Consider the following 12,493-nt stretch of genomic DNA (forward strand, 5'->3'; position numbering starts at 1 on the left):
TCCATGTTTGTGAATAGAGATATAAGAGCATCCGCAGCGGTGCTCGCTGGGACAGACGGAGTCCGTGCCGCTAAGCAGGCAACGTGGCGCGTTTCTATTCGCCAACGGATTTTCCGTTGGAATTATTTTTTGGAATTTATTTGATTTTTTTTATTTTTAAAACCCAAAAATTATCTATAAATACACACATTCATCATCCATTTTTCACATCAAATTTATCTCTCATTCATCATTTTTCATACAACTCATCTACATCTTCCTCTCTCACTCAAACCCTCTCTTAAAATGGATTTCACCGATATCATGGCTGAAGCGGAGCGCGAAGAACAAGAATGCTATGAACAATATCGTGACGCCTATGAAGCTTATGTCGCCGCCGCCGCCCCCGCCCCCGCCCCTCCTCCTCGACCAACTAAATCAATTCGCCGCTACATCCCTCGTGACCGGGAGAGAGCCAACGAAAGGCTCGTTGCCAACTATTTTTCCGACCAGTCGCGGTTTCTGGAAAATTACTTCTGACGCCGTTTTTGCATGTCAAAACGTTTGTTTATGCGTATTGTCAACACATTGTCGCCCGTGTTGAATACTTTCAATCAAGTAGAGAAGCAACCGGTCGGCAAAGTCTCTCGACGTTGCAGAAGTGTACTTGTGCCATCCAAAAACTTGCTACTGTGCAAACGGCTGACCTCTTCGACGAGTATTTGCATGTGGGTGAGTCAACTGGAATCCTGTGCCTCAAAAATTTCTGCGACGGCATTCGTTCTGCTTTCGGTGAGGAATTCCTTTGGGCACCCACCACCGAAGATTGTCAACGGCTGCTTCATCTTCACGAAACAGTCAACGGTTTTCCCGGTATGCTTGGTAACATTGACTGCATGCATTGGAAGTGGAAGAATTGCCCGACTGCTTGGAGGGGGCAATACTTAAGCGGCCATAAAGGCGGAGGCCCAACGCTTATCCTTGAAGCGGTCGCCGACTACCGCCTATGGATTTAGCATGCATATTTCGGTGTTGCCGAATCCAACAATGACTTGAACTTGCTCTATTCTTCACCACTCTTCAATGATGTTTTGAATGGTGTAGCACCGGCGATCGACTTCACCATCAACGGAAATGCATACCACATGGGTTAGTATCTCGCCGATGGTATCTACCCAAGGTGGTCTACTTTCGTGAAGATGTTCAGCAATCCGCAAGACCCGAGACGGGTTCTTTTTGCGCTGCGTCAAGAGTCGGCTCGGAAAGACGTCGAAAGAGCTTTTGGGGTCCTTCAAGCTCGATTCAACATTGTGAAGGCCCCGTCTCGGCTGTGGTACGTTAAGAATATCGTCGACATCATGTACACGTGTATTATCTTGCACAACATGATTATAGCTGACGAAGGACCGAGGGCAGCTAACTTTTACGACGAGGATGAAGCCGGAAGCTCAACCGCGAGGTCTCCCCCACGCTGAGGTGTGCATACAACAGTGGGCGGAGGATCGAAACAAGACACACAATGCGCGATATCAGAACTCACACTGAGCTACAAGAAGACCTAATCAAACACATTTGAGTGAAATTCGGCCACGAGTAGTGTGTTTTTTTAATATTATGAATTTAATTATGTAATTTTTTATTTTTAGGATTTTAATTATGTAATTTTTAATTTTTTAGTAATTTGTAATGGTATCAGATATTTTTAATTCATTTTAATATTGTGGAAATATTTTTAGTAATTGAAGTATTTAAATTAAATAATGGAATGGTGGAACCCTTGAGCACGTCCTTGCAGAAGAGCATGGATATGGGTGTTGTGCTTTTGGGGAAGAACATGAAGTAAAAAAGTAATAAATATGGGTTCGGGCTCACATCCGTGCTTTTTTGGCAAGAGCACGGATGTGGATGCTCTAGTATTTTCTTTTATGTGTGCTATTAGAGTGTCCACAATGGTGGCCTTCAAAGGCCACCATTTGTGGCCCGGCCACCAATTGTGGCTCCCATGTGGCCTTTGTAATGGCAAATGTAAAAAAGTCAATGCAAATTCAAAGGGCCACCAAATGTGGCCCTCTAAAATGTTAATTTTTTTTACTTTTTTTTAATGTTATTTTTTAATTTAATTTAATGTTATTAAATTTTAGTAGATTAATAATTTGGATAATAAAAATAATTTAATAAAGAGAGAAGTAGAGACAAATTTTCGCCGTACTATTAATATGGGAAAATTCTACAACGAAAATATTTTAAAAACACAACATAATAATAAAAAGAAAAAAACGCCACAGCTTCCTACTCGGTGGCGTCATCGGAATTCGGCACATCATCTTCACCTCCTCCACCGCCGCCGACACCGGCCCCACTGCCGCTTGCTTCGCCCGTCGCCGACCCATCGGAGAAGCCCAACTTCGACCTCAACCTAAGAATGAGGTCGTAGTACATCATCTTGGTGATAGGGTCCGTCGACTTCTCGTACAAGGACAAGTTATCCTGGAGTTGCTTCATCATCTGCACCTCCAGTGTTTGAGTCAACGCCGCGGTCGGTGTTGAAGGGTGCGGTGTCGCCGCGCTCGCCCGAGAGACTTGGGAAGCGGATCTAGCTTCCCGGATGGCGGATTGTTGGCCCTGCGGGCGCTGGCGCCTCGACATTGTCGAGGGGGGCTCATCCCTCACATCGTCATTCAGGTCGAATGCACATGAGTCGGTACCACTGCTGTACGTGCCGTCGGCCCCGATTTTTGTCCGCTTCCCAGTAGGACCGGTCTCATCGTCGCAGATCGCCTTGAATTGAGGGGAGTCTCGGAGAAGCATGTATTCATTCCAGTAGGTGAACTTGGGCCAGTTTTCAGTATTAAACAACTGATACGATAACGCCCGTACGTCGCCTTCGCTGCGGCCGCTTTCGGCATTCTGGAGCTGTCTCTCGTAAATGTTCCTGAACCTCTTCACAGCGCTACTGATCCGGCCGAACTTCTTCCGAATCTGGCCTTCATCACGTCCGGCACTGCCTTCTGGTTTGAAGCCGTTGTACACCGTCAGGACGCGCCTCCAGAAGCAAATGTCGGTCTGATCCGTGCCGATGACCGGATTCGTCGTGACCGCCTCCCAAGCCCGCGCAACAGCGAGGGATTCGTCGTCGTTGTACTTCTCGCCACGCCGATCACCACCGCCTCGGCCACCGCCGGTGGCCGGCTCTCTGTCTCCACCTCGCCCGCCGCCGGTGGGCCCATGCTCTCTGCCGCCTCGCCCCCCCACCGCCGCTGCCGCCTCGCCTCGCCTCCCACCGCCGCCACCTCGCCTCCCACTCCCACCGCCGCCACCTCGCCCCCCACCACCGCCGGTTCGGCGACCCCCGGTGGGGGCCTCCATCTCCACACTACCGGATGTCGGGGTCGCCGGTGTACCCATCAACTGTTCCCATGTGAATCTATCAGATTCAGACAGAGGAGACGGGGAGTATTGGAATTGGGAGGATTGGAATTGGGAGGATTGGAATTGCTGGGATGGGTTGTTGATCGCGTCCATATTCGGTCGGTAGTCCCCGAACCCCGATGGTTGGCGAACCAAGTTCCTCTGCTGGGATGGCTGGACCCGGAATTGGGGCGAGTGCGGACTCCACGTCTGATTGGGGAAGTTGCCGTATCCCGAGTCTCCATACCCCGGGGAATTACCATCTCCACCTTGCATTTTTTGTAGTGTTTGAGAGTGTAAAATGAAGGGATTTGAAGTGTAGAATGAAGTGAAAAAATGGAAGTGGGAGTGTATATTTATAACAAAATTTCGAAAAAAAAAAAAAAACTAATTTCTGCGGCCCAGCCGCGATTCGCGGCCTTTGCAATGGGAGGGCGGCGGCTCACACGGCTCAGCCGCGTGAAGCCCGCGGCCGTGGCTCAGCCACGATTCTCGCCTCACCGCCCCGGCTTCGGCCTTTGTAATGGGGGGCCGCGCGCCGAGCCGCGGGCCGCGGCTCCCCAATTGTGGACACCCTTAAGAATATTACATACATACCTTCTTCTAAAAAGCTTTTATGTGTGCTACAAATTTTCTAAAACTACAACAATATATCTATGTAATTAAGAGTATACAAATGTACTCCTACATAATTGCAAATTACATACGTTGTTCATATTAACTAAATTATTATTATTTTTTAATTATTCAAATATTATATTTGACTACAATTGCAATTGTTATGAATTAAGAAAGTATTAAAAAATAAGAGATAAATTCATGAATATTAAGTGAAGTAATGCTATACTTGTACTTTTGGTTGTGGATGTCAAGGATCAAGAAAAAAAATACTAGTAATTAGGGATGTCAGTCAAATCAAAACATTGAAATTTGGATTAGTTCTATTTAACTTGCAGATCATGAGGTTGGAATTTTATTGGACTAAAAAAACCAACTAAACGTTCATATTTTCGGGCTAGTCGATTGAATCTTATTCTCTTACAGATTCTACATTTATATTGTATAAATATAATAAGTATTAAAATTAAAGTTATAAGGTATATGATGATAAGATTTAATGTCAAAAACATTCTAAAAAATCTGTATCAGATAAAAAAAATTATTAAATTATTGATATATAATATAGGGGATGTATTCATTTCCTTTTCTCATATTTTCTCCTTTTTCCTTCTTGATCTTAGCCGTTGATTTCATAAATCCTAAGGCCTAAATTAGTGTGATTAATCATTAAAATTAATCATTAAAAAAACCGAAAAGGGCTTAATTGGTAATCAATTTTTTTGTTAGTTATGGTAACTTCCTAAATTTACTCCTTTGAAGATATTCACGGTTATTCTCCCATCTGCAATTGATTTTTACGCTCCACACGCCTTCGTTTGTTAATGGCTATCTCAGGGATCCTGCATTTTGGTTATTATACTCTACACTTTCTTGCATATTCGCGTGATACGAGAGAGAAATTATCGTTCTGTTCTGTGTGGATGTCCTCATTGTTTACTCAAAAAAATCATTGTATCTATATCACTAGCAAGACTGGATTGGACCGATCACTTGCTAGTGTGATTGCGTTAATGCCGGCATGATAGGTATCTAATTTGTGATAATCAATTTTGTTATGTATGCTTTGTCCTTATGAGGAGCCCAGTGTTGAAACATGTTCTTATTCTTAATAATGTAAATATATTGAATAAAGGTGATTTAATGCAGGCCTGCAATTGCCAGGGCAACATGGGATCTCATAGCGACGGTTGCAATGATAGACCTGCAACGCTTGAGTGACATTCGTGTGGAATAGAAACGAGGTGGGGAGATCGTATTGCTATGTAGTTCTATAATTCTCTTCGTTTGTTTACCATATGTGAACTGCAATGTATATGATTAATATATGTTGTGTTTCGATGATTGACACACGTTTCTTGTTTCCCCTAAGGGTTTAATAAGCCTAGGGGCTAGGGTATAGTACTTACTCATTCATAACAATTTTAAACAGATACGAATAATGCACCGAACGGTACGAATAATGGATATTGTGGACTATATAATGCACCATATGTGAAATGCAATGTATACGAGTAAGATGTGTCGTGTTTCGATGTTTGACACACGTTTCTTGTTTCCCCTAAGGGTTTAATAAGTCTAGGGGCTAGGGTATAGTACTTACACATAAATAACAATGCTTAAACTAATACGAATAATGCACTGAATGGAAACGACTAATGGATAATGTTGACTATATAATGCACCATATGTGAACTGCAATGTATATGATTAATATATGTCGTGTTTCGATGATTGACACACGTTTCTTGTTTCCCCTAAGGGTTTAATAAGCCTAGGGGCTAGGGTATAGTACTTACTCATTCATAACAATTTTTAAACAGATACGAATAATGCACCGAATGGAACGAATAATGGATATTGTGGACTATATAATGCACCATATGTGAACTGCAATGTATACGAGTAAGATGTGTCGTGTTTCGATGTTTGGCACACGTTTCTTGTTTCCCCTTAGGGTTTAATAAGCCTAGAGGCTAGGGTATAGTACGTACTCATTAATAACAACGTTTAAACCGATACGAATAATGCACCAAATGGAAACGAACTGATACGAATAATGCACCGAATGTAAAATAATAATGGATTTTATTAACTATATAATGCACCATATTTGAACTGCAATGTATACGAATAGGATGTGCCGTGTTTCGATGTTTGCCACACGTTTCCTGTTACCCCTAAGGGTTTAATAAGTCTAGGGGTTAGGGTGTAGTACGCACTCAATAATAACAACGTTTATACTGATACGAATAATGCACCGAATTTTTGGTTCGTTATTGGATTCTATAACACTGAATTACTCTAATAACACACATGCATGATAATTTATATCAAACCAATTCACTCATATACACCATAATTCTAAGAATGCATCGAATATTGCACATAATAACAATTTAATAACACATAATGCACAACTTTAAAAAATAATGCACATTGTATATTGCTGAATAATGATAATTTCTCGATGAATAATGAAAGGTTTAATTGAAATAATGCACATGTCCATATCCCTTAGCTTCATCCACTTTTGACAAACAATGTATCACATAACATAAACATGCAAAGTGTTGGCTAATCTCCAAATTACGAAATTAACAAAAAAATAAACAATAGATCCGTTATCCCTTTTCTGTCGTGGATTCAACTTCTTCAAGCAGTTAAGTAAACAACAGATCAGTTATCCCTTGGTGGTGTTTCGGCTCCCCTTGATTTCCAGACGTACTAGGGCCTATCTTGACCAACCTATCGCTGAATTTTTTGGCCATAGCAACTGGAATAACGTCGTCGAGGGCATCGTCTATGTCGGCTCTAAGCTGTTTCTCTGATATGGACCAAAGAGCATAACACATCAGAAAATTATCACTAAATCAAAAGACAACACGATATGAGCTTCATAAGGATTAATGCATATTTCAAAACAAATAATGCTTAAGTCATAACAAATAATGCACATAAACTTGACCCATAATGCGTAAGATAAAGCACATAATGCACACAACATTACATAATTATCAATTTAATCAAATACACACACTACCTCTGGTGTAATAACAAATACAACTTACCTTTGATAATGAACAATATACTTCACATAATGTAAATATCATGATACATAATGCAATCTCTAAACCAAAAAATGCACATGTATTACAAGCTAAGTTTATTAAAACATATAAAGAATACCATTCAAAATGCACAATATATCTCATAATGCCTAATATACAAAATACATCTCATAATGCTTAATATAATCCAAATAATGACAATAACCTTCTACATAATGCACTGCCTAAACCAAATAACACACATATGTAATTTTCACTGACTTGATTAACCAATAACAATATACATCTCATAATGCGTAATAAACTCCAAATAATGACAATAACCTGCTACATAATGCAATGCCTTAATCAAATAATGCACATATGTAATCTTCTCTGAGTTGATTAACCCATATACACAATATTTCTCATAATGCATAATATACTGCACATAATGGCAATTAGACACTACATAATGCACTGTCTAAATCAAATAATGCACATATGTAATCTTCATTGATTTGAGTAACCCATATACACAATATCATAGACAATTTTTGCCTGAGATGCTTAAATAACCATCATAGACAATACATATATCAATACATAATATATACAACATAATGCAAAAATCAAGGTACATAATGCACAATCCAAAATAAAAAATGCACATTTACAATTTTGCGATACAGGTTTAGCGACGTACTTAGACCTGCATCTTGAGACGATTGTGACCGCGGTCATCCAGCTTAGACATTTTTGATAATGCATTAAATATTACTCGTAATGCATTAAATATTACTGATAATGCTTTACATACTACTGATAATGCATTAAATATTACTGATAATGCATTACATACTACTGATAATGCATTAAATATTACTGATAATGCATTACATACTACTGATATTGCATAACATACTACTGATAATGCATTGTTACATCATTGAAATGCACATTTGTTTAAAAAACCTCTCGAATGCATATTTTATTAAACATAATGCATAAATTATGTTCCGAAATGCAATGACCTGATAATGCATTTTCTCAAAATGTTAATGTACATGTGTCACACACAAAATGTATTAAACTATACAAATCACAGAGCACGTATATAATGCAGACAGTACAACACTTCCAAGTAGCCTCTGTAATGCAAATTTTGGTAAACATAATGCATAAAATATGTTACATAATGCTTAGTTTATATAACTTATGCTCCATATAAACAAAATATATTACACTTTATAACTAATACAACTCATATAATGCAGACATTACTACAAAAAAATGCATGCTAATAGTTCCACAATGCATTGAAGATCAGGAGACCCTCTCCAACTCAATCTGACGCCGGATTTTGTGCGACACTCATTCGATAAAGTTGTTTGCCTGCCAAAACAATAAATCACACTCCAATTAAAGATCAGGAGAACAATTTCAACAAAATCAGCTAAGGTTGGTGAAGAACTCGCCTTCGATAGGTCTTCGCTGAGAGACGAGCAAATCCAGAGTGCCTACTCGCAGATTCAGAATGTTGAACTGTGGAATTCAAACAAAAACAACACAGTTGGCGAATCAGGATTGACAAAACATTGAGAGCAAGAGATCTGATCTGAGACGCATAAGAAAATACTATGGAGAGAGAAGTGTCGAAGGCTTGTTTGGAAATGGACTCCTGAAGACGAGTCCATACGGAGGAGGCGATGGGGAGGGAGAGATCTAGGGTTTCTGAGTAGATGTTATCGGTGATAGCTATTTCCTCCGAAATTTGGTCAACAACATCCCCAATCTTCAGACGCGGCGCTGGGAGAGAGATTTCTAGGGTTTCGGTTGTGGAGAGAGTGGAAGGAGTGGCATGGGTTGAAAGAATAATGAATGAAGAAAGAAGAAGATTGAGATCGTTTCAAATCCCACGAAAGTCGCGTATTCCAAAAATATGGCGGTTCATATTCGGCCAAAATGTCTAGATTACCCCTATAATGCATTTACGAACCTTCTATAATGCAACACGGATGTAGATTTATTGAAACAATGTGATCCGTCGATTCCCTAGATCTAATGGGTATTATTAAGAAGGAAAAAGGATGTAAGATGTGAAAAGGAGAATAAGGTGCCCCTATAATATAGTGTATGAGGTTTACTACATTCATCGAACGTGGACATTTATCTGCCTGGGAAATCATATCATCATATCTCTCCTACAGATTTTGTCGTCTAAGTGATATATATTCATTTTTGGGATATTACACCCCTAAATGTGTACAGTAAAATTTTTAAAATAAAAATAACTCTATATTTATCAAAAGTATCTCGCGTCGAAAATAAAATATTCCACTTAGGATAAAATAGAGGAAATATTTATCATTAATATTATTCAAAAAAGTTTAAAAAAATCATATTACCCCAATACAACAAATTAAAAAAATAAAAGAATCACGAATCCATATTACACTCAACAAGAGCTCAGTCACTGTTACTGCTCCATCCTCCCTCCAGCCATGGCGCAGATCAATTCGATGGCCAACAACCGCCCCTTGAAAATCATAGCCGGAGCAGACGACTTCGGCAGCAGCCTCAAGGACGCTCTGGTCGCTAAGCTCCGCTCCCTCAACATCGAAGTCGAAGACCTCGGCACCTCCAAATACTACTCCATCGGCGAGGAAATCGGCCGCCGCGTCAGCGAAGCCGCCAAATCCAACTCCGCCACCGAAACCCGCGGCCTGGTCGCCTGCGGCACCGGCGTCGGCGTCGCCATATTCGCCAACAAATTCCCCGGAGTCTACGCCGCCACCTGCCTCACCCCCGCCGAAGCCCTGAACGCCCGATCCATCAACAACTGCAACGTCCTCGCCGTCTCCGGAAATTCCACGTCGCCGGAAGTCGCCGCCGATATCCTGACCGCTTTCCTCAACACATCGTTCAAATCGCCCTGCCCAGCCTCCGGATCCGTTCCGTGGCCAGACGAGATACAGTCGTTCTTCGACGGATCCGTCGAGGAGATGTCCAAAATCGGCGGTGGAAACGCTCGGGCCGTAGATCCGCCGTGCTTCGTTTGCTCTCTGGCGAGATCGCGGCAGGAGAAGGATTTTACGCCTGTTGATGTGATGCCTGGTGGATCGATGATAATTCTGAGGGAGACGCCGACATCGGCGATCGTTAGGTTTAAGGCCGGCAGCGTGGAGCCGGCGCATCACCATACGTTCGGGCATGATTTGGTGGTGATGAAGGGGAAGAAGAGCGTGTGGAATCTGACGAAGAAGGAGAAGTACGAATTGGTGGATGGGGATTATCTGTTTACGCCGGCGGGAGATGTGCACAGGGTCAAGTATTTCGAGGATACTGAGTTCTTCATCAAGTGGGATGGGCATTGGGACTTGTTTCTGGATGAAGATCTCGCTGCTGCAAATGCGGCCATTGATGCTGAAATTAAGGATTGATTACGAAGATTTGTGGTGGAAGATGGTTTGTTTGTGCTTCCTAGTAAATTCTTTCACCTTCTGTGAGATTTTCTCATTTGGATTTGGATCAAATGTGTGTTTTCTGAAATTTCATGTTTTTGCTATGTAAATAAATAAGCAGAGTTGATCAAATGTGTCATTTCTTGGAATCTTTTTCAAAATTTCGTTATTTCTTCATTTATTGGTGTGAGGAATGGAAGCAATGAATGAAGTATGGAGATGGGGTGAATAACGGTGAAGCTAAAGAGAGGTCGGGTGAAACGGTTGGAGCTCAAGAGATAGCCGTCGGGACCACAGCTGATCCATATAATGGATGCATGCGCAGCTGGAATTAGCAGAGATATTATTCATTGCATATTGCTTGAGTGTGTGAGATGAGTGATGGGGTACGTACTAAACAAGCCCAATAGCAGTGACGGCCCATCAGCCCAAAGACCAAGGAAGAGTATCAGTTCGGCATTACCAAAGAGTTCGGCCCTAGCCTACAGCTCGGTAAAAGCCGACCAATCAGTTCGGCATTACCAAAGAGTTCAGCCCCAGCCTACAGCTCGGTAAAAGCCGACCAATCAAGCTCTACTCTCAGATCGGCAAAAGCTGCTCGGCAATAGTTCAGCAGTTCGGTCTCAGTATTCGACCGAACTGGGAGATAGTGGACTCATGCAGAACCTCCACGACCTCCACTACACGATCTATTTAGTGGTGGACCCATGCAAGATCTCATGACCTCCACGACATCCACGATCTAATTAGTGATGATGTAAGCCACGACCTAATTAGTGATGATGTAAGCCACGACCTAGTTAGTGGTGATGCAAGCCACGATCTTAGTTCAATGTATAAATAGAACTTAGATCAGATAGGAGAGGAAGTTCTCTAGAGATCAAAGATCAAATAGCAAGTCTGTATTGTAAGCTGTAGAAAACAGATCAAGCAATACAACTCTGCCCTCTTTTCTTCCCGTGGATGTAGATTTACCTCAGTAAATCGAACCACGTAAATCTCTGTGTCGTGATCTGCATTTTCCTGCATTCATCACCATCAAAAATTCGCCCAACCATCACTGGCGCCGTCTGTGGGAAACAGAGAACCAAATTTGTGATAAAGCGAATTTTTGACCCTTTTTCCACCCCAAAAAAATGCGTACCAGATCACATACTACCCGTAATACCGTTCGTGAAAACCATGAGGAAGCTAGTCCAGCCCGCAGGTCCGGAAAACAGCCTCGGGAGACATCTACTTCCAGTTTTCACGATGAAGGAACAAGCCGCTCAAAAGGTCCACACACCGAGTCTTCCCAGCAGCCTGATTTGAATGAGGCTGTCAAGCTGTTCTTGGCTGAGAAGCAGGATGAGTTCTTAGCCTTCCTGCAAAAGAGCCAAGAGCCGAAGACGAAAACGGTGGATTCTCCTTCCTCGTCCAGACATGAAAGTCACTACCGCAGTAGTGCCGTGTCTTCCAGGAAGAAGAATCCTCAACCCCGACATGTTCATGTTCCTCCTCGGTACCGGAATCACAGGAGATCTCCATCTCCTCCATACCGAAGAGATGTCGGGTTCGCCATGTACGGAGCTTTGAAGACTCCGTTCTCGGACGATATCACCCGAACTCCCCTTCCACAGAACTACCGAACTCCGTCGATGACTTATGACGGGTTGGTGAATCCTCATGACTTCCTGGGACGCTATCAGTATAACATGGCGAACCAGGGTCTCAATGAGGTCCACATGTGCAAGCTGTTTCCCGAGCTGCTTATCGGGAACGCAAGAAGGTGGTTCGATAGCCTCCCCCAAGGCAGCATTAGATCTTACCGAGATCTAATGGATGCTTTCCACAGGAGGTTCTTTCAGAAAGTGGAAGCCCGAATCACTTCGGCTCAGCTGCTTTCTACACGTCAAGGTCGCGACGAAAAGATCAGCGACTTTATGACGAGGTTCCACAAGGAATGCCTACAAGTAGATGATCTCAATGATCTAC

General features: G+C 42.1%; 1 protein-coding gene across 1 annotated transcript; it reads left to right on the forward strand.

Annotated features, from left to right (window-relative positions):
* Positions 1–9,451: 9,451 nt before the first annotated feature.
* LOC121809785 (DNA damage-repair/toleration protein DRT102-like) lies at positions 9,452–10,668 on the forward strand. The gene has a single exon (XM_042210586.1). It carries the CDS (start codon positions 9,560–9,562, stop codon positions 10,496–10,498), a length of 939 nt encoding a protein of 312 aa, XP_042066520.1. The 5' UTR covers positions 9,452–9,559; the 3' UTR covers positions 10,499–10,668.
* Positions 10,669–12,493: the final 1,825 nt, after the last annotated feature.

The sequence above is a fragment of the Salvia splendens genome, chromosome 6 (genome assembly GCF_004379255.2).
Source record: "Salvia splendens isolate huo1 chromosome 6, SspV2, whole genome shotgun sequence".
In the NCBI taxonomy this organism is placed as follows: Eukaryota; Viridiplantae; Streptophyta; class Magnoliopsida; order Lamiales; family Lamiaceae; genus Salvia; species Salvia splendens.

What these genes read in the sequence shown, in the direction of transcription:
- LOC121809785 (XM_042210586.1), top strand. Translation starts at nt 9,560, where the DNA reads ATGGCGCAGATCAATTCGATGGCCAACAACCGCCCCTTGAAAATCATA.